Source organism: Coenobita brevimanus, chromosome 25 (assembly GCF_032717465.1).
Source record: "Coenobita brevimanus isolate Jiangsu-jjx chromosome 25, ASM3271746v2, whole genome shotgun sequence".
In the NCBI taxonomy this organism is placed as follows: domain Eukaryota; kingdom Metazoa; phylum Arthropoda; class Malacostraca; order Decapoda; family Coenobitidae; genus Coenobita; species Coenobita brevimanus.
The window spans coordinates 8,842,321-8,866,666 of NC_136978.1; the positions used below are offsets into that span (position 1 = coordinate 8,842,321).

Sequence of the window (24,346 nt, forward strand, 5' to 3'; positions counted from 1 at the left end):
TGTGACCAGGCTTTTACAATCAGGCAGAGAACAGACATAAAAGAGTAAATCTGGCTCCTCTCCCCAACTTCCACTACTGTAGGAATAGATCATACATCAAAGTAAATGGTACTATAATACAGTAGATTACTTTGAGGGTTCAACGTAATTGTAACAGTAATACAGTAGATTCAGTTCCTTAGTAAAATGGCATAAAATAATGCACAATACTTTTGCCTGTAATAGGCCACATGTCTGGCAGTTACTGATATTGTCTTCAAAATATCACTTCATCACAAAGCAAGGTATTTCCAATAGGCAACTTGGGGAATTTTAGTATTAAAAAGGTGTTGTGTGTGTGTGCGTGTGCGCGTGTTTTTTTAAGCACTGAATAATACACGGCACCTTGTCCCCTACAGTAACTTTTTCATTCCACTTTTATTTCCGAAACACATACAAGCACACTGCAACTTACTCTTCCTCTAGCACTTGAAGCAACTGAATTGTTTGACTTGATTCACTCATCATTTGGGGGACTTCAGAGATAATGGAAATCCGGGGAAAGGGGCCACATTTACTCTTTTATGTCTGTTCACTCTCTGTATTACAGAGGAAACAATACAATTATTTAAATCCATATTTCACATAGTCATGTCAAGTCGAACTCTTTCTACAGATATTACTTCAGTCATACTGATTAATATGTTTGAAAATTCAAAAAAAAATGTATAGCAAACTGTGGTGGCAATGACTGTCGCACTGCCACATTTATGGGTTGGTTGAGAGAGTAGATCAATCATGGTTGCAATAGTACCAGCATTAATATCCAGTAAGTGTGTGAACTTCTTGCTGTTTTTTACTATTTTATTTTTTCAGTGCCTACCTAAATGGTCTCTTCAGCTCCTCAGTCACATAGTTGAGGTTGTTCCTGTGGAGAAGGGAAGAAATTAGTATAAAATAGTAACTGTATGATGTACAGTACAGCTCAATTACAAGCTGTATTTTAACATGTTACAAGACAGTGTGGCTAACACAAAACTTTCTCTTATCATCTCCATTGTTTTCAACTATTTCTTGTCATTTGCTTACCTCACGACTACACCTACCATCCACCTGCTCTCTCTCTCTCTCTCTCTCTCTCTCTCTCAACTATTTTCTATCATATCCTAGCCTCACTACTCCACCTACCCATGCATTCACTCATCTATCCATTCTCTTTCTCTCTCTCTCTGAACTATTGTCTGTTATTTGCTAACCTCACTACTCCTTCTGCCATTCACCTCTCTCTCCCTCTCTCTGAACTACTGCCTGTAATCTGCTAACCTCACTACTCTACCTAGCATTCATCTCTCTCTGTCTCTCTCTCTCCCTCTCTCTCTCTCTCAACTATTTGCTGTTATATCCAAGCCTTACTACTTCACATACCATCCATCCATCCATCTGTCCACTTTCACTCTCTCAACTATTTCCTGTCCCTTCCTCTCCTCAGTACTTCACCTACCATCCATCGTAAGCCCAAAGACCACTGTAGAATGCTGTGGCCACATTCCCTAGGCTGTCTGTTGTTCCCTTGAAGCCTTGATTTAGGTATTGGACATTTCCCTTGGCCAGCATTACTATGCCACCCACCACGATGATGACGATGGCAACCAGTTTGGCTGTAGTGAAGATGTTTTGCACCTTTGTTGCCAGATTCACGGAATACGAGTTGATGAAAGTGATGAGAACTGTAAGAGGAGAAAAGTCAAATTAGATATTGTGAGAAGCTGAATGAAAATATTAATTACGTTACTACTAGAGAGGAGAATGAAGGAATGTTGATGGACTAGGTTTGTGGTTGTAATGAAATGTGAACTAATAAACTGCGAAACAGAATACAGGCAATCCTCATACTATGGGCTCCAAAAATGTAAAGTTTATCTATACAACTGGTAATACAAACTGCAGGAACAGGGTAATCAACTTTATAGGCAGCAATGGAACTTTACCAGCAATTTTCTATAATTTGCAGTGTACAGTAGTTAACTGTAAATATGAAACACTAAAAAGGTGGCTTATAACAAGGACTTCAAGAACTAGAATGAATTTAGTTACTGATGGTTTCAAGAAAGGGGAACAGGAAGAAAGTTCACAGTTTGTGTTGGTGGTGGTAATGTAGCTGGCTACTGGTACCCTGTAGTGAAGATTGCAATTATAAAGACAAGCGTATTGTACATGATACAGTAGATGCTCGATTTAACGAACTACAGTATAATAATTCAGCCAATCCCCATTCCATTATCTTGAATTTTCCGCTAAATCGAGTTCCATTACCAAAGCTCAATATAAACAAAAATTTTCCAGTATCTAGGGCTATTTTCCGCTATATTCTTCTAGCCAACCCAAACCTAGCAAACTATGCTAACTCTCAATGCTACACATAGCAATCTGACCTCATAATTAATACCCCCTGAAACGCATTATTGTGTACGGAATTTCCTTAATGGAATTACAGTATGCTCAATTTAACACAACTTATATGTTAAATAGGGCAAAAATACCGGAAAAAAATAATTATGTTACCTCGGGTTTCCGCTACACTGGAGTTCATTAATTCATGCATCTACTGGACTTTCCTGATTATTCAACTATAGGGCATAGCATACAGTCAGTCCTCACTTAAGTCAAGGATGTGTAGACAAAACATACCGGTACCACTTTAAGTGAAACACCTTTAAATGAGCCATGCTTCTGCTTGTGGACTGTGAGGGGAAAAAAAAAATCACTCCTGACTTTAAAACTTTACAATGACATCACAAGAAACTTTATGTGAAGAAATGGTGCTAACTAATCAGTGACTTATAAGTGAAACAACCTTAAGTGAGGACCAACTGAAATATAACCTACAGTAAGTCATAGGGCATCTTTTTACTCCAGTTATCCATATCTTGGAAAGGAAAATCATATGGAGAAAAATATATCAAGCTACTTTTTTTTCTTAGTTACTGCAGAGTGAGGCTGAGAGAAATATTTTAATTCTGTCAAGTAATTCAACCTGGAACATATCTTGCTGTGGGAGACTTGACATATTCTGAGCTTATACAGTATTAGAAAGTTATCAAACAAGAATGGAAAAATATAGCAAATTCGAGGAATATCTCCCTTGTTATCTTAGTTTAACCAACATTTAACACAGTCCATTAAACAATCACATATAGTTGCACAGCACAGTGAAACCACATACCATTACTGAGTTACAGCATATAAAGTACAGTGCAACTAAAAACTGAATATCAAAAATGTTCTCAAATATAATCTCAGGAAATTCTAATAAGCTTATCATGGATACTGAAGCGGAACTAATCTTCAAAATCTTATCACTTCTGTTTCAGATGCCGAAAGGCTGTAAGACCTGACATTTCTTATCACACTTAATCTTCATCAAAAATGTATTGCACATGATTTATCAAAGGGAAGTCACAACTGTAACTTAAATGCATACACAAAATATATACAATCAACCCATTTTAAAACTGCAATACAAACACACACACACACACACACACACACACAAAACTGGTCATCATCACTTCCTATGGCTTCACTGATGTAGCTACCTGTCAATTACCCAACACCTTAACATAATTATTCAGGCCATAAAAAATGACACTTGGCACTGACAGCACTCATATGAGTTCAGCTACATTACATTGCCCTTAAGACGCTTTTAACTCTTTCAGCTCGAGGACATACTGTACTTATTTCATTCTTGCCACCTCATGGCAACTTTATCCAGTGCAAGCATAGCTTTTTGAAACTGTACCGTACCTCAAATTAATAAAACTGCTTATAGACAGGGGGGGAAAAAAAAAAAAAAAAAAAAAAAAAAAAAAAAAATCATCTGAGTGAAAGGGTTAAGATGACAATTTACTGGTACAAAAAGTGAAGCTCTATTTTCTCTTTATTTTCTACATTTCAATAAAATAAATAGCTGTTTGTAATTTTCATTAAACCCTGAGTAAACTCTCTTCAAACTTTATATCTACTGCAATGATAATTTAGTGAAATCCTGAGATCATTAACAATGACAAATGTAAAACTTAGTGGTACATTTCAGATGAGTACTGTACTGTACTGTACTGCTTTACTGTAATAATAACCATCAAAGAAGAGGAAGGGTACAAGACTGCCAACTGGCAGTGAGTGTGGCAGCAGGGCACAGCACTGTATTAAAGACAACCAAGGCAAAATAATGAAGTTCTCATGGCATGTTAGTCAGTACAAAACTTAAGGTAAATGTATTGGGTCAGTACTTATAACACATGCAGCGAAGAGCCTGACTGCTGTTGCGCTGACGGCACAGTCTGTACTTCCAACTTGGAAGATGCGTAGGAAATACTCAGCACACGTGAGGGAGATGATGGCCAATGATGAAGGCTTGAGAAGGAAAATGGACACCCATGCAAAAAGGAAGGCAGGTATTGGTGCCCACCATGTCTTCCGTTTCACTCCCGGGGCAAATCCATGCATGTAGTATGAATGCTCGCCCCCAGTCTCTTTCACCAATGTGCCCAGCTCAGCATACGCAAGAGCACCTGCCCAAGTTTACAATTTCTAGAGTGAGGGGTGGGGAATATAGCTTATGGGTTCGAGAGATGTAAAAATAAAAAAAACAAAACTAAGCATAAATCTGGTGATACTAACCACAAAACATTAGCAATTTCTGAAATCTGCAAGTAATGTGGTAAGGTGTATCATGGATTCTTCAATTTTTTTAATGAACTACAATGTGCTGGTCTTGATAAATATAAAAATAGTACAACTGACACAACAGAAAACTACTCATACAGGATACAGCATATTACATAGTAATATATCACAGACAAAAATACTTGCCAATTTCAAAATCTGACATGTTTAGTAGCCAATGTGACACCACAGTAAGTAGCATTTAAACCAAACACAATGCATGAGCTAAGGTAACCATAAACTAAACGTACTCCAGCACATGTCTGATTATCTAAACAATGTACTGAACATAGTGCAATAAATAAAACTGTCTGGCATCAAAGACCCACCAGACTTCAAATGACCCAAGACTGTAGCAAGTTTTACCTGGATGAACAGACATCTACTGTGCTTTAACTAGGGGGAAAGAAAAATGCATATACACTATAAGCTGCAACATTTGTAAATGCATAACTGAGACTTGATGCATCTACAGCAAATAAAAAATCTTTCAGCTACAGTTCAACAAAACATAAAACCATAACTGATCATGCTCCGGCAATTCTTATAAATCTGTGGAAAAACAAAACATATCTTAGTACAGAACAAACAGTTTAGGAGAAAAATCAAAGCATGCTGAGTGAACATGCCCTGAAATGCAATAAGGCTACTGCATATGCTTAAAAATAAAATATCATGCTTTTCATACAAATGAAATACAGCAACAATGTACAGTACTGCATACTACAGGTAATACAGTACAATCAAAGCAAAAAAGTAAACAAAGTAGAACACTGACAGCATACAGTAATAACTGATTAAAGGCAAGAGAACACAGGAACAAAGAGGCACCTGTAATCAATACAAAATACTGTGCTCAGGTGAGGTATGTCTGGCACAGGCATGCAGAGTCAAGTAAGAACACAGATATAACAGTCCAATAATGCACACAGGGGCAGGCTGCAAAAATAAAAGAAACAAACAAACAAATATTAAGAGAAAATTAGGGGCTGTTTAGCAAATGATATTTCAAAGCATTATGACATCTCACCACTTTTGCAGTGGACATCTTACAGGATTAAGACATCTCCTCAACTACAATCGAGCCAAAAATTTCCCAAGCATTTCTACTTGTTGATATCTTAACTTGTGGACTGTGTTAATCCCAACAGCCTTTAACCCACTGAGTCTAATGACATTAATTTATTTGATAATTGCCACCTCCTGATAATTATACTTGGCTTCAGACAGACTCTTCAAAACAGCAGGGCTAGATATAGCCTTAAATAACCTTCAAATACGACAGGCCTTTCTTGGGCTGAATGAAATGGTCAGATATTATAAAAAATTAACTAAAAAGGATGTCACCAAGATTCAAGTGGTTAACCTCTTCACTATGAAGACATCTTTCATCTATTATTTTTATTATCACTAGCTGACTGTCATCCACTTATTATAGCCAACTGAAACTGGAGGGGGACAAACACAGCTTTCACTAACTGGTTCATAATCTGGAGACTCTCCTCAACTGACTGAAACTGTCTGATGGCAAAAGGAAAAACTATAAAATATATCATCATAGCTTAGACTGTTAAAAGCCTTCTCTCAGCCAAACTTGTATGGTGCTAACCTAAATAAAATTCTCAAAGTGCTTACACAGCACTTAATAGTTTAATGCTCAGACATGTACAAACCATCAACCCATTTGATACACCCTTGATGTCACCAAGTACAGCACAACGATATCACAATACTGTACTCTACTTGGATTGGCAATGATAATACTGATAAATCAACTGAAGGCAAAATGAAGTGAACAGTTAACCTAAACAAGGGAGATAATGAATGCTGTCAAGCTCTTCACTTGTGTCTCCATTTTATCTCTATTATATCCGGTAAGCTAAAGTGCCTGTACCTGTATCACAAAATGATGAACCATAGAAACCTGTCCGTAAAATCAATTATCATGAAATACTTCTTTAATACAATCTGGGTCCAGATTCACAAATACTCGTACTTGCAATCAACTCTCTCTCTCTCTCTCTCTCTCTCTCTCTGGAAACACAATGAGAGGATAAAGAACTGGAGGGATGCTTCTCAGCTCACCAATCGTGACAGCGCCAAGCATCTGTATCGCCATCAGCGGCGGCTCACACTCCGTCGCAAACGCCTCCACCAGGTACTTGGAGAAAGAGAGGCAGATGATGGCGAGCATGGCAGGTTTGAGGATGATGATACTAACCCAGGCGAAGAGGAATGCTGGCAGGTGGCCGAATGCCGCCAGGAAATATGTGTGCTCAGCACCAGATGAGGGGATCAAACACCCCAGCTCCACATAGCATAACGCTCCTACTCAGCCGCAACAAACATTTCACATCCGGCAAACACAGGTACAAGGAGAACCGTTCAATTTCCGGCAAACACAGGTACAAGGAGGACCATTCAATTTCCAGCAAATGTACAGGGAGGATTGTTCAATTTCCAGCAAACATAGGTACGAGGAGGATCATTCAAATTCCAGAAAACACATGTACAGGGAGGATCATTCAATTTCCAGAAAACGCAGTACAAGGAGAACCGTTCACCTTCCAGCAAACACATGTACAGAGAGGACCATTCAATTTCCAGAAACACAGATACAAAGAAGACCGTTCAACTTCCAGCAAACATAAATACATGGAACACACAATTGTTATACAAAATGACAGAGCATGTACACAGGAACAGAAAAAAATGCAACGCACATGAAATGCATAAATAAACATATGAACCAATGAAAGAGGGAATGATCAAGAGAATGGATGAATTACAAGATAGTACACCAGAGTGGAGGTGAGGAAGAAGACATGAAAAGTAGCCCCCTTCCCAAAAATGAAAAGATGAATGATGAAGAAGTGTTGTTGGAGCAGCAGCCATCACAACCATCAGCAACATCAGCAGCAGCGGGTTGGTGGTGTCGACGGTGAGTGGTGTTGATGGACCAGTTGTGAACACCAGACCCGCCACCAGTCCAAAGGAAAGCAGCCAAACAAGGGAGGGGAAAAGGATCAAATGAAATAACACACTACTTTTCACAAATGTAAGACAGCAAAGTACAATAATACCCCTTTATACCATCTCTAATAGGCCTGATAGACCAGTGAAACAAAAGAAAGGTTTGGGCAATGATTCTATGCATGGTTTTGTAGTGGCTGGAATCCCCACACTTGACACTGACAGACAGATGTAATACCAGTACTGAACTGCATACACATTCAGGCATTTTTGTATGGGTCCTGAAGACCAACTGATCAGCAGATCAAAGAAGCTCTTAGACTGCTACTTCTGGTTTTCTATTTCATTTATCACTTATCCTCAACTGATGCAATTTCAGACTGCAGTTTTTTCTACTCCTTAACATAATTCCACTGCAAGTATCTAATACAAACTGCATTCAGATATTCTATGTACATCATGGATGGAATAAAAGAATGCAGAAATAAAGGGGTCTTATTGTATATCGGTTATTATCGTCACCTCCAGAACACCGCCACCACACACCAACCTGAAAAGACATTTCAAAATAATCTCATTAAAGACTGACCTGGAAATGTGCTAAGACAGATATCTGTAATAATGATTGTTATAATACTGTGGGCAAAACCAGGTATAGTACTATCCTGATGTCGCAACAGCAGAACATCTCTAATGCAGCAACTCTGAAATAAAACAATTTTCAAATTACATATGTGTATATTACTGACTGATGTCCACTGGGACTCTCAAATGTTTACAAATCTTTCAAATTCTATAAAAGCCAGTATGTTGTACTACAAACATATGAAGTATCGGTACATCTACATGCAACTGCGAGAAGTCAGCAAACTGTATCTGTACTACAGTCCCCACATTTTTGGAGGTAAAAACAATATAATTTGGTAGAATTTCAAGAGAACATCTATCCTTGTTATGGCAACTTCTCTAAATAACCTGCTGAATCAGGGTAATTTCACCAAAACTGCAACTGAAAGGAAAAAAGGAAAGTCTACGGAATTGCAACCCATGTTTCATTATAATGTCTACTAACCCAATCTATAACCATTCACAAGTATTGTTACACCTGTGGTTGCTGCAGCCCCAACCTGAAATATGGCATGAGCTTTAATAATCTGCATTAGCCACCTGTTTATTTCCAGCCTGAGCCAGAGTTTTGTGTCACTGCTCATCACCATACAGATTTTACAATATGCAGAAAGACATTTGTACATTGTTTAGGCACTACTGAACTAAAACATGTCCATCCCCTCTCAACAAATACCACACAACCATGTATGACTGCTAATGGAGTATCTATTAGTACCTAAGTAAATCACCCCTTAAAAACTGTTCACTGTAGGTAATGTCACAAAAGTCCTGGGCCACAAAAGGATGGGAGTGAGGTTAAGGCTGGCAAAAATGTATAGCAGACTACCAGGTGTATGAGTCATAGAAGGAAGAGTTCAAGAAGCAGGTATATAAAGCTAGAGGGCATCAGCCATGCTCTTAATGCTGAGGAAGCAGTCAAGCTCCCATATTTAATGGTCATTTATAGAATATATTCAGTATAGAAAAAAAAAAGAAAAAAAAAAGGCAAGAGGGACAACTTAACCTCACTGCATGTCTCTCAAATGACTGTCAAAAACTGCGAGTTTGCCTTCCTCGTTATTATCCTAGTTTTATGAATGTGGCAGGGGGGGGGGGGGAATCCTAAATTAGACTGCTAGGCTAACAAAATCACAGAAGCATTAAGTAATGGTCAGACAATATTCACTGACCATTAACGATCTGTGTACCAAGTATGTTCCATATATCTGATTCTTCAAGAATGCAAATTCTATTATATTCTTATTATTTGAAGATTTTAATCAGTTTATGGGAGACTTGACAAACTTCTTCGATGTTAGTGGTGAATAATATAAATGAATATAATATTCTGATGGTGGTGTGATTAAAATGAAAAATTAACATGCTATGGTAGAAAAGTTTACTATGTACTGTGTAAGTCAATATTACTGTGTTGTATCAGAAAAGCTTTGTTGTGTATCATAAGTCACTGCAAAATGGATTTAAATTTATCTGATATTATTTTAGATGAAGCAGGGATACAAATGGAATGCTGCAAAAATTTGGGGTGGTCAGAACAAAGGGGTATCATAGCATGAATATTAGCAAATGGAAGACAAAGAGAATTAAGGGTAAGAGTATATTATCAACATTTCTGTGACTGTTAAGTAGTGTACAACAATTTATCTCTTTAGTGTGTATTTATTTGCCTAAAGATAATATTATACAAAACAATGTTAAATAAACTCTTTGGCTAAATCTCCATTAATTATCCCTACTCATTCAGTGTAACCACGAGGCGAGGTGAAAGCAGAATTCTTGGGGCTTGAATGGCATGTCATGGAACATCTAGTTCATTTCACTTAATATACTGAGTATGTTGTTCATAACTACCCCCCCCCACCCTCCCCAACATTTCATGCTTTTCATTCCCTTGTTTCTGATCCTACCTCACCCCATCCTTTGATGGGGAAAATGTCAGGATGACAATAATGATGCTTATGACTAGGATGCTGATGATGTACTGCAAAAATGTACTGTACTTCTAACAGAGATGAGAGATGGCACAGCTTTTAGTCATCACTGAGCATTATCTGTCAATCTCAGTTTCTGTGTTTTGTAATGAAGTGAACGAACAAGTGAGGAGGACTGTAAGTAAATGCTCTAAACACTAAAGGAACTCTATGAAGGGAGTGAACTGACCCAAGAGGGAGAGGATTCCACAGGCAACCCACACGATCAGACTCAGGGCCACACTGCCAGTCCGCTCTAGCACCCCCTTGGGACTCACGAAGATTCCAGAACCTAACACACATAAAGATGATCAACAGGATACATATGGAGAATTATACAGATTTATAAAGATTCACAGGCCATACAGTCCTCACAATTCTTTATAAGTAACTTGATTATAAAACTAATAAAAAGAAACTGATAAATCAGAGTACTTATGAAACAAGACTGCACAACAGAAGAGGTTCAAGACTTATCCTAACCTGACACAGACAAAAGGCCTTCAATAGCATACACAGTGAGAACTGGATTTCTTTTATCTTATTTCTGGGTGAGCAAGTCCTCTAGTTTATTTGGATTACCACTAACTATGAATTTACAATTCTTGAAGCCAAAGTACAATGTTTTAGAAAACACTGGCTTATCCAGGACACTGATACTGTTTTGCAGGCATTACTACTACACAACAAGTGTCAACAGATTCATGAACTATAACAAATACAGTACACATTCCAACTTACCCAAGACACTGATAGTACCTGAGGGTACAATGTTACAAGAGATTTAACAGCTTACACATAAATCTGTACTCACCAATCATGGTCCCGACAATCAGAGCAACCCCACTGAGGAGTCCCACCCGCCTCTCGAGGTTAACAGGGTCATTCGGAGTTGGCTTGCATCCCGCCACGCCTGCTGCAAGTTTACCTTCAGCTTGGCCCTCTGCCCTCTGGACGACCTGCCCACCGCCCCGCACGACCCCGCCGCCGGACCCAACCTCATGTCCTGCAAAAAAAATTACCATTAGAAGGTAAGGAAGGAGCTCACACAGGAGTGCAGTTGGGAATGGCTGGAAGAACCTGGCAGGTTGATGTACCAGATCCCCTAATTTATAGTATCAACTGTCTTTCCTTCATTAACAAGCATTTATTACAAGAGAGAATGGAATTAGGTTTACTTGTGAAATTCAGGCAAGGTCAAGATTTTCGTAATGATTCTGAAAAATGAGGAGAATATACATTATAGTCGGTGCTTTTTAGAGAACAGAATTATGACCTGTACCTCTTCTATGGCAACACAAAAATTGCTGGTCACTTCTCTTCCAACATAGCTAACAAACACCTACCATACAAAGAAGATAATTTGGTGGACAAGCAGCAAACTGAGACAGAAAGTGTAAGGTACTGTACCAGACTGAAAGTAGAATTATAGACAAGAGGCAAATATATACATGCAATAAGTAGACTGATAAACAGATGAAGCAATGCCTAAAAATGGAAGTCGTGAGTATGAAATCGAAGACCATACACAGGAGAGTGAACCTGAATCGAATGGAGAAGTGTTGTCACGTCAGAACGTTGTGGACTGAATGAACTGGAATGGTAACTGATAATGCTGATGTGCGGCTGACTCGTTTCTGGCAATCAGTTGTATTCTCACTGGTGCAGAAGGCTTCAGTGTACTTCTTCCAAAACTATCGTAATTATGCATACCACACTCCATCACCTTATTGCCAAGTATGTTAATTAAATCTTTTCAGTCTGACCTAATTTGCATTGGTTATATACAAAACATTATTACAGTATGTGTATTAGATAAAGTAAATCACTGAGAAGGAAGGGCTCAAAGTCTATAATAACAATGAGAATACAGCTCACTCCACCACAGTACCAAATGTGTGTGTGTGTGTGTGTGTGTGTGTGTGTGTGTGTGTGTGTGTGTGTGTGTGTGTGTGTGGTATGTGTTGGGAAGAGAGGGAAGTAAGCTAAACCTCTTGACTAATATGACTCTCTCTCTCTGACTACACTCGTAATACATTCTCGCTACCAAGAGACCATATTACTAGCTCGTACAGTAGTGAAACCTCTCGTCGTGAAGTGGCTACCGACAGTTTCCATTAAAATCAGTTGTGCGAGATGGACAGACAGACAGAAAAATAAGAAAGACATACAGACAGACAAACAGACAGAGAAATGTCACGGTACTGAAGGAATAACGGAGAGTTTCAAATCTTGTCACAGTAACAGATTCCACCATTCTGTCATCATGGTTAGAGCAAATATAAAAAAATGTAATGGTTGTGGCAATGAAGATGTTAACTAGTCTGTACGACGACGTTCTCTGTAATTAATTCCCGCTACCGCTATACAACACCATTATCTCCTACTTATATATCTAATGCTACGCCCTTCCTCCTTCCCACACCCACTTCCACCATTCCCCTACCTCTTCCCATCTCTTCAACCTCAATCCTCCTTCTCCCCCTCTTAAGCTCTCACAATTTCCCTCCTCCCCCTCCCCATCTCTCCCCTCCCTACTCTCCCCATCTCCTCCTACCAATCACGCTCTCCATTCTCCCCCACCCTTTTGGTCCGTGACGTCATTACACCTGAGAGAGAGAGAGAGAGAGAGAGAGAGAGAGAGAGTGTCCTGGCAAAAGTAGCAGTCTGGGAGGGAAAAGAGAGAAGAGAGAGAGGGGGTGGGGAAGAAGAGAGGAGGAAGGGGCAGAGAGGGAAGGGGAGAGGAGGGCCGGGAAATGGGGGAGGAAAAGAGGGAGACAAGGTCAGTGGTACGCTCTGGCAGTCACGTCCTCTCTCTCTCCCGCTCTTTCTCTCTCCACCAGTATGACGTCAGAGAGAGAGAGAGAGAGAGAGAGAGAGAGAGAGAGAGAGAGACTTCTACTTCACCTTCCTTTATGACATTCCCAGTCACCTCCCCTCCCCCCCTCTCAGTACACATATCGAGTGATCCGGAAATACATAAATACATACACACATACACATACGTACATACATACATACATACATACACATGCATACATAAAAATATATACATACACATACATACAAGAAGACAGACAGACAAGGTACACTGCACAGTAATATATCGATTGGCATTTCTACTCTCACAGTAAGTTCGATAGATACATAAACACTTGGTTGCGATAGATAAATAGATAATTGGTTGCTATCTATCGGTCTCCCTAATGACTTTGTTATCAGTGGTGACGCAGGAGGAAATGCAGAGAGAGAGAGAGAGAGAGAGAGAGAGAGCTCCCAGAGTGGGGTAAAAATACAGTGACTCAAATAAACAAAACACAACAGAGATGGAGTATGAGTATGCGGCAAAAAGACAATGCCAAGTGAATGAAAAAGTGTATGGTGTCAGAGTTAATAGGTGGAATGAAAGCTAGCTTCTCTCTCTCTCTCTCTCTCTCTAATGCACACACACACACACACACACACACACACACAAACACGGATAAGTGCCTCTAATGCTAGTCCCTTCCAATGGAAACTGAAAAAAGCCTAATTCAGTTCCCTTTATTTCGAGATACTGAACACACAGCCATTTAAATGACGGAGGTCATAGCCAGTTTGACAGACACATCGATGTCGACAATTACAAACTCGTCATCATCTATAACAAGACGTCTAAAAAGGGTTTGTTGGTTTTCATTTGTACGGTACCTCTCTCTCTCCCCTCTCCCAGTCATACTCCTTGTCCTTCTCCCCTGTCATCATCTTCCCTCTCTCCCTCACCCCTTCCTCTACCTTTCATCTTCCACTCTATGGCGCTGCTTCCTACCTCTACCCCCATCCCTCCCTGACCTCCCCTCCCCTCACTCTCTCATCACCTACCCTCGGCCAAAACCAACAAACAGTTATTTTCTGTCCCTTAATGTAGGGTTGCATAACACGTGCGTCCAGCCGATATGCAGTATTTATAGTCGTGGTGCGGGAGTGGGACGCCTTCACGCGGTGGCACCGATAGCCTATAACCAAGTCGGTCAACTGCTTGGTTATACATACCGGTACCTCCCTCACCTACTTCCCTACTCCCAGAAAGAAAGATAAGCTACTTCCCTACTCCCAGAAAGATAAGCTACTTCCCTACTCCAAGAAAGAGGGATGAACTACTTCCCTATCCCCTGAAAGAAGGCTGGTGGACTTCATATCAGCTTAAGCCTGCAGTCCACATTTCAGATGACTATTGCTATCGAGCCGTATCCCGCTGGCATGACAGAAATCATATAACCTTTTCCTTAGCGACATAATTTTCATACTACACGTTAAAACTGCTTTATATGTAATTCATATCTTTCAGTATCGACGTTAAATGCACAGGTAACTACAAAAGGATATTAACCCCTTTGGGTCGATGATATTCATTGTATTTTTATCGCACACGCCACATGATTTTATTATTCTTAAAAGTGGCTCCTTGAGGGTGAAGGATTTAAAAATGTCACCATCATGACGTTTTTGTTTGAGTATTCTTGTTAGTTTCAAAAGATTTTATTTAGCTTAGAAGAAACTTCATATTGGAGGAGTTAGCTGTGGCCTTCATGGATCTACAAAGTACATGGGTCACTTCTAAACAACGTAAGACCGTCGGTTCAACAGCCATTATAAAAGGAAAAGATGCGATAGCAATGAAATGATTATGGTAAATACGTGAGGAAGAAAATATGACCCACACAATGGCAGCAATATACTAAACATTGAAACGCTCATATTCCTCCCCGTACACACACACACACACACACACACACACGTGTGTGTGTGTGTGTGTGTGTGTGTGTGTGTGTGTGTGATACCTACACAGTTTTTCATTCATTCCTGCCCCCCCCCCTCTTTCTCTCTCTGACGTCAGGACTTATTCAAGTTAAATATACGTGACCACTTAATATGCAAATTAAGTAAATCATGTTATACGGTGTAATAAATAACAGCGGAGATTGACACATAGATAGTTAGATAGACTGATAGATACAAACAGATATGAACAGAAATCATTGGCATACAGTCTCTGATTCACTGATAGATAACAGGCTTGGTGGATTTGCTTAACTCACTCTCTCTCTCTCTCTCTCTCTCTCCGATAACTGGGCACTGAATCAGCCTGGGTACAAAACATAAAATATAGCCAAGGGTACAACAGGATAGATTATTAAAGTGGAACACGTAAATAGTGTGTGTGTGTGTGTGTGTGTGTGTGTGTGTGTGTGTGTGTGTGTGTGTGTGTGAGAGAGAGAGAGAGAGAGAGACACACACACACACACACACACACACACACACACACAGACGGGCAGGCAGAGAATGTTTATATCCAGCTATGGTGAAAGGGCAACTACGATCAAAAGTTCCTTTACATTCTCCAAACAATATCAAAAGTTTGAGATACTGATTAACTTACCACTAATATTCAAAACGGTTGAAAGGGTTTGGATTTCACTTCATTTATTCGGAATACCATCTTGAAACTGTCACAAATTAATGAGATTTTGGTTGTCCTCTTGCTTCACTAATTAGGAACACTGTTTCGAAACTGACTGAAGCTCACAGACTAATACAGATCTTGCTCTATTGATCAGTAATATTCAAGCGAGTTGGAACTTTTTTTTTTTTTTTTAATAACAACGGAGGAAGGAAAAACAAATGGGGGGAAAAAAAATAATCCATACACCAGACTACTGGTGTCCTCCATTCATAAAATATCTGAACAGTTAGACTTGAACACTTGTGGGTTGAAATTTGGAGGAAAACAACTCTGGGGAAGCGAGTTCCAGAGAGATGCAGTTCGGGGAATGAAAGAATTCTGATAGGCAGAAGTTCTGCAATATGGTTGAGTGACATTCCAGTCATGAGCGCTACCAGATGCCCGTGTAGCACGAGGGAAGGCATGGAGAGGCGGCACCATGGACGCAACCTCGTCTGAGCACTTGCCAAAAAAATATCTGTAAAATAATGCAAGGGAGGCAACATTCCTTCTTACTTGCAGGGGAGGTAGTTTATACGTAATGACAGGGTTGTTAATGATTCTAACAGCTTTATTCTGAATTTTGTCCAGTTGTCTCAATGCAACCCCTCCACAACCATTCCACAAGGGTGAGCAATATTCAAGCTGAGAGCGCACATGACTCTTATAAATTATAGCTAACTGCTCATCAGTGAAGAAGTTACGGACTCTGTACAATAATCCAAGTTTCTCTGAGGCGGCCTTAGCAAGTGATCTGACATGAGAGGTCCGGTTGAGGGCACTGTTAAGTGAGACACCAAGAATTTCAATACTTTGGGAGATGGGAATATTAGTAGCACTGAAGGTAATGTACGAATCTGGTAATATCTGTCTATTAGTAAACTGTATATATTTAGTTTTACTAGCATTAAAAGAGACAAGGTTGTTTTGTCCCCATTCACTGATTGTAGCTAGATCTTGATTTATGGAGATGGCTGTAGTGAGTTGAGAGGTACAGATATTAGACTTTGTAAATGGATGTCTGAGTGTGAATGAACTATGTAGTGCTGAGTCATCTGCATATGAGTGAACGGGATTGTGAGTGACAGATAAGAGATCATTAATATGAACCAGAAATAGGGTTGGCGCCAGAGCTGATCCCTGCGGCACGCCGGCGTTAATTGAGTGGAAATTCGAATATACATCATCTACTTTTACTTTTATTTTCCTGTCACTAAGATAAGAAGAAATTAAGGGAACAAAAGACGATCTCCCTTCATTTACTTGAAACATCTCGAAAACTATGTCAAAAGCTAACGAGAGCTTGCCAATCAGTGATATTCAAGACGATGGAATGGTTATAATATTGCTTCAATAGAGAGGAACTCCCGATGTCAAAAGTTAACAAGCGTTTGCCAAACTAATTAGTAATACTGAAGGGTTGGAATTTCGCTTCATTAGTTCGGAAACCTAGACGTGAAAAAAAACATTGCCGACCGGAACTATATATATAAAAATAAACAAATTAATAAAGTAAATAACTTACATCAACAGCTAAACAGACTGTTATATATTCCGTACATATACTGACTGATGCATCTCCCTCATTATAAACCACACATTTTTTTTTTTTTTTTGGTAAGCCGTAAACGGCACTGGCGTGGATATACAAATAGATATTTAAAGACAATCACTGAAAAATAGCCAGACAAACACAGATACCGCTAAGTAAATGAGACGCCGTAAATATGCTTTCTTATATATAGCATTAGGAGGCGTGCTGACGTCACTACAGATAGAATGTTTGCTGACAGATCGATAGATGGTGTAAGATACCGTACCGCATGTCTATCTATCTATCTACTTATACCCATCCATCTATCTGAGATCAATAAAGCCACAACTGTAAGGGGTAGCCTCGAACCAAGGTCCTCCAAGCTCTTCTGTCCCTACTCAGCAACTCTCTCTCTCCGTTTGCAATTCCTTTTTTACTCACTGTCCCATCCCCCCCCTCTCTCTCCCCCTCCCTCCCTCCCTCCCTCCCTCCCTCCCTCCCTCCCTCCCTCTCTCTCTCTCTCCCTCCCCCCCCTCTCTCTCTCTCTCTCTCACACACACACACACACACACACACACACACATTTGCTTTCTTACATAAGCCGCAATGGAAGGGTTGGCGTGAGTTTGTGAGCGAGAATGTGAGCAATGTCCAATGTCCACCTGGCGCCGCTTGTTCTCTCTTTCTCACCCTCTCACACACGTCGCTGAGAGAGAGAGAGAGAGAGAGAGAGAGAGAGAGAGAGAGAGAGGCCACAAACCCACACCTTCACTACGGGGCCGAAGTCATGTAAGTGCTTGAATACACAACCGAAGCAGAAATTCGCGGCCCCCAACAAGGTGAAAACAAAACCAGTGAAAATTTGGTTTTAAATACGATGACGTTACTTCTATATATTTTTTTTCAGTATCTTAGTTTGACGTGATTTTTCCTTTATTTCTGCTATTACATTCTTTATTATGGAGAGACTTTTCTTGCCTGAGGCGTTACATATATATATCCTTTATTATCCCCTGGTAGACGTTAGCTGGAACAATGTGAGAAAAACTTCCCCAAGTTAAAAGCATTAACACAATACTTAACCTCTTAAAAATGAACGGTGCCAATGAAAAAAAAAAAACTTAAATAGAAATGGTAAATATAGTATAAAATATAGTATACAGTTTTGTCAGGTAAGAAAAATAGATCTTCCCAACTCATATAAGGACAGAATGCAAGGTTATGATAATGATGACGGTGATGAGATACGTTACCCTCAACTGTTTCATTACGCCAAATTTAGCTTAGTTATTCAGCGCAGAAGTTAATGGAGAGAGGTTCTTAATACCGTGAGTATCGTTTACAGGATCAGTGAACACCTGTGGTTCTGGAATATGGTAAGGGAAAATCTATGCAAAGGAACTTATGTATGCAACTCTTTGAAGCACCATCCATCCCTGCTTCTGCTCCACTGTTAAAACCGCGTTTCGTCACCATGCTTCCCAACCGATAAGAGGCGTGCTCAAACACCACAGACGCACAATGATCCTGGAAATGAGCCCTACGACGTGCTTCCAAGGCGAATGAAATCGTTTGACGGGATGCACAGATTAAAATAAAACTTTTACGTGGTTAACTCTTCGACAGTATGGCGTCTTTTATATATTTCATTCTTGCTTCGATCACACGATTATACTCAAATTTGGGAGGATCTCTAGAGCAGAATGAACTGATGAAGGCTATATCTAACCCCTTCACGTTGAAAATCGTCTGGAGATAGCAAGAACTGAATAAAAGATACGTCTCCGGTTTGAACAGGATAAATGGTTCAACTGTACCAGTCAGAAGGAACCATCCGCTGTGCTGTCTGCCAACTGCCCGAAGCTGCATCTTGGGAGAGGTGGACCTGACGATAGCTCTCTCTCTCACTCTCAAGCACCATTATCTACGATGCTTCACTTTTTTTCCCGGTTTTTCATTGTCAGGAAGATACCGAATGTCATGGCCGGTAGAGACAAGAGTGCCCGCTTTTTGACCGATATAGACAAGTTCGCATTTTATCTTTTAATTTTTTTTTACCATTCAGTTCAAGCACATCTACTCTAGGAAACGATTATGCTTAGGGGCAAGTAAGAATGAGTAGAATATGGCAAGGGGGGGAAAAAAAAAAAGAAAGAAAAGAAAGTATGAAATAACTAACCCAAACATTCCCTCAGTTTACATCCCATTTACCTCAGAAGAATATGTTGTGTAAACCATATAAAAAAAAACAAAAAAAACATGCTGTCAATACGGGAATCTGACTTAAATACTGTAAATGTTAGAACCAATACGATAACGTTTCTCCCATGCATGAGTCGGGGTATTCATTTGCTCTCATCTACCTTTTCTTGCTTAGCCTTCAGTGACGTTCCCCAGTGTTGAGGATTGTACTGAATGGTCAATAAAAGGAAGTAAAATAAAAATGAAGTCAGTACAAGAATTATATAAGAGCTATTTTAAAGATTACACAGCCACACAATACTTCAGGGCCGTATTCTTGCTGCACTCTTCGTAGCACATCATTCTTGGATATTTATTTTGCATATTGCACCTTAATCTACTCCTGTATAGTAGTGACGCATACTCTGTCGATTTTCACACCTTCACTAGATGACGCATTTATTAACTTGACAGCCTGCCATCAGACGAATTTATTTAAGTTATGAAGGATCTCAAACAGTAAAAGAAATAAACTAAGGCAATACTTAAGCTCTACAATACCTAATGGTTAAAAATCGATCAGAGACTCTTAAAAGTAATCGTCTGGAGAGCATAAATAAAAAAAATGTCATGGGCTCAAGATTTAAAAAGTGGTGCGAAGTCTAGTAAGTTTACGTAAATATGGCTCCAAGCACTATCTCTTCACTTCTCAGGACAATGACGTCATTTTTTATTTCATTCCCCCTATCTCCTGAAACTGAAGGGGTGACATATATACAGCATTCATTAACCCCTTCGCTACTTGGGATCTCTTAAAAAAACAAAACACACAAAAAAAAGGAAGTGGCGGTACAAGACTAAAAAAAAAAAGAAAAAAAAAAGAAAAGAAAAAGACGATGGCTTAATTTTTTTTTTTTTTCGTTGCCATTACACGATTTCTTCAGCATGAGACCCCTCGTGCCGCCCCTGACGTCTGTTTTGTGTTACCAGCTGACGATTTTACTAAAGGTAAGAGAAACCTCCTCGCGGTGCAAGAGTTAGGGAGTCTCCATTAATCTCTGCAGTATGATGATGTATTAATGCATTCGAGCTATCACCAGACGATTTTATTCACTTTATGTGGTGTTAAGCCCTTCAGTCCGATTTTGTCATTCTTGCTAAAGCCACACGATTTTATTCACCTTGGGAGGAGATTACGAGTGAAGAGGTCGATGGAGACTTCTTGTGGCCTATTCAGTATGAGCCGGCATTAAAAAAAAAAAATCGTCTGTAGGATGCAATTATAGTTAAAAAGCCGTTCTGTGGCCGAAAGGACTGATGGAGTTATTGTTCTGCAAGCCTTCATTCCCATGGATTAACCTTCTGACGCATTCACTACAGTAAGGTCTTATTCCCATTTATTCTTGTCAACATCTGACGATTTCATTCAACTCAGAGCAACCATTTCGCGATGATAAGATAGACCCTTAAACCTCGGACGACGAGTTATATCTCCAGACGATTATATTCGCCAATGGTTATAACCGTACTGCTTAAATGATGCTTATGAGATATTAGCAATGTTGTATTTATCGCCTGGGAGTAGCAAAGAGGAGATTTAAAGAAGTCATCGTAATGAAAGAGTTAATGTATCAAATCAAGGTTACAACTGGATAATATACAGCCATCTCACACTGTCCTACGCGGTAATTATCACGACACGACGCCATAAACATCAATTCAGTTTTATTACCGCAAAGAATATACGTTAATTATTGGGGGCAAAAATGAAGCCGATGACAGGATAAGGAAAGGAGGACGGAGAACGATATAGATGGTCAAAGACAGGGTGGAGAAGGAAATGGTGGTGGTGATAAGGGAAGATGAGGGGGGGGGGCAATGTGGGGGTAGGGTTATGAGGACCTTGGGGGTAGGGTTATGAAGACCTTGCATCTAACTCCTCCTGCTCCAGATGTTTCTCCTTAAGCTGAACAAAATCGTAAGAAGGTAGCAAGAAGAAAAAGAAAATGACATCATAGTAGTGTAGTGGCCAAAGAAGGCGATACACTACACCCTTAAAGTCCACAATGCCTCCTCTGAGCAAAATAAAATCTATTGGTGACAGCAAGAAAATAAAAATTGCGTCCTCGGCCTAAAGGGGTTTAATCCTTCACTGAATAAAATCGTCTGGTAACAAGAAAAAACAATACATCAACCTAACAATAAAAAATTAAAAAAATACATCGTTGGGGTGAAAAGACTGTAAAGGCACTACTAAATCATAAAACTGCGACATAGATAAAGAAATGAATAAATAAACAAAATAAATAATATAAATACGTGGTCGTGGTAAGAGGGTTGTAAAGGCGCAACTGCATCATAAAGCCTCTCGTCATGACCTTCTTTATGGACGCTAACCACTACATGATGTCATCCATTTACTGCCAATTTAATCTACATCCAGGGTCATCCACGCCATATCAGGTCACGCTGTTAACGTTATCATCGCTGTCATGACCATCATCATTTCCAGCGCCATCACTGCTATCATTGTCATCACTGTTACCACCACATCATCATTACTACCATCATTATCAACTGTCGTCACCATCGCCTTCGTCATTTTTATCATCATCATCACTACCTTCATCATCATCATCACCACAATCACCTCCTTCTGCTAGCTAACTGCAATACAAATGCCTCATCGATCTTTCTCCACTCTGACCTATTGGGTGTAAACATAATAATTCCATCCCAACCCTAACAATTCACAAAGTTCATCCCTCCTACCTTTTCTTCACACTAAATCCCGCTGACGTATTATTCAGTCTCACTACTAACAATTTTTTCCCAGTTTTATAAAAGGTCTCTCGCACTGCACGGGTTAATGAAGGCCATATCTAACTCCTCTAGATGGAAAATTCTCTCCTAAGCTGAATAAAAAGGTCTGAAGATGACAAAAATTAAACTACGCCATCACAGTAAAAAGGGGCAAACACCTACTACACAAATTACACTAATTACTCAAAACGGTGAACACTTATTGCACAAGGGTGAACATTTATTACACAAATTACAGTTATTACACAAATTACACTTATTACACAACTTTTATACACACCTCGCCTAGCGGCTGAGTGACGAGGAAGGTATACACTTATATATAAAAGTTCGTCTACTATTCTCCACTGCTTCTACTTCACACTTAGGGTAAGTCCGTCACTTTCCTCCATGACGCATCATATCTAGGAGAATCATCAATGGGAAGAGGAACATACCAAGGTTCTATATGCATGAAAGAGAGAGAGAGAGAGAGTGGTGAAATAACAGACAATCTTTGTCCCATTTGTATGAGAGTTGAATGACTGGAAGAGGAGGAAAGTGGAGAAAAAAAAAGAAAAAAAAAAAGAAAAAGATAAGAGAAAGTGATGTACCGGTAAATAAGGGGGGGGGGTTGGAGGTCGTAAGTGTGTGATGAAAGGGTCGTTGCTGAGAAAACAGATAAGCGATCTTTTGTCTTATCTATAGTCTTATCTAGCTCACGGGAAAAGCCCATATCTTTGATGAAATTTCCGCCTGGGATGATGATGATGATGGAAAGATAAGGGCGATGATGAAGACGATGATAATGAAAAATGCGAGGATGAAGGCGATACTGATACAAATACATTTCCAATAAACTACATTATAATCTTTCCTGCTTCCCCCGTCTGCATGAATTCCGTGACTATAAGAACAGTAATTTTGTGCTATTGGGCGTGTGGAGAGGATTATTTTCTCTCAATGGCTCCTTCCGAAATAGGTATGAGAGAGAGAGAGAGAGAGAGAGAGAGAGAGAGAGAGAATATGACAGATGGACAAATACACACATACCGTAGAAAAATAGCCGCAGATAAACACACACACACACACACACACACACACACACACACACACACACAAGCAGAAAGATACACAGACAGAAAGACAAGCAAACAGGAGGAAAGACACACAGACAGACGCAGACAAATACACATACAGGAAAAACAAAAAGGGACAAAATGACACACACACACACACACACACACACAGAAAGGCAGACAAGCAAACAAGATGAAAGACACGTGGACGGATGAGATTGCAGCATTATCTTTTTTTTATCTTATTCAAGTACCAGTACGGTAGAGATAAGAGATTAGTAGTGCTCTCTCTCTCTCTCTCTCTCTCTCTCTCTCTCTCTCACACACACACACACACACACACACACACACACACACACACCACCACCACCACCACCACCACCACCATCATCATCATCATCACCACCATCATCATCGTCACCACCACCACCAACACCCTACCACCATCGTCGTCACCACCACCACCACCACCACTACCACCACCACCATCATCATCATCATCAATCATCATTAAAATTCCTTCTTTCCCCGCCAAAAGATAATGTAAGGTACGATCCAGAAATAAACAAAATTAAATGAGCATAATTATCTCCGGCCTTGACCTTTAGATACTTATTTTTGCAGTAATTAACTGAAACTTGCAATAAATTTTAAAAGAAACCCTCCTCTCTCTCTCTCTCTCTCTCTCTCTCTCTCTCTCTCTCTCTCTCTCTCTCTCTCTCTCTTCTTAACCTTTAAATGATTTTGTTTTCTTTCGTTGCAGTTATCTGGTTCGACTCTAAACATTAAAATAAACATCAATATAAACCCCTCAACCCCTTTGTGTGAGATTTGCATGGAAATTGAAGTCGAGAATTTTGAGAGCCGAGGATACAATGATGAATATTTGTCTAGACGCCATGCTTCCCCAAAGAAAAAAAAAAACTAAAATAAAAACCACGACAAAAATATAAATAAATTAATAAATATGCAATGAGATTTTGCTTAA

The 24,346-nt window shown here is 39.6% G+C and overlaps 1 protein-coding gene across 1 annotated transcript in view; it reads right to left on the minus strand.

Moving 5' to 3' along the window:
- sbm (L-type amino acid transporter sobremesa) overlaps positions 1-24,346 on the minus strand; it is a 79,265-nt gene that overhangs the window by 22,700 nt on the left and 32,219 nt on the right. Inside the window, exons 2-6 of the mRNA XM_080267916.1 lie at positions 11,095-11,286; positions 10,471-10,572; positions 4,272-4,553; positions 1,481-1,706; positions 863-907 (exon numbers count right to left, since the gene is read on the minus strand). Of these exons, the coding sequence (XP_080124042.1) occupies positions 863-907; positions 1,481-1,706; positions 4,272-4,553; positions 10,471-10,572; positions 11,095-11,286 (847 nt within the window). The remainder of the gene's footprint in view (positions 1-862; positions 908-1,480; positions 1,707-4,271; positions 4,554-10,470; positions 10,573-11,094; positions 11,287-24,346) is intronic.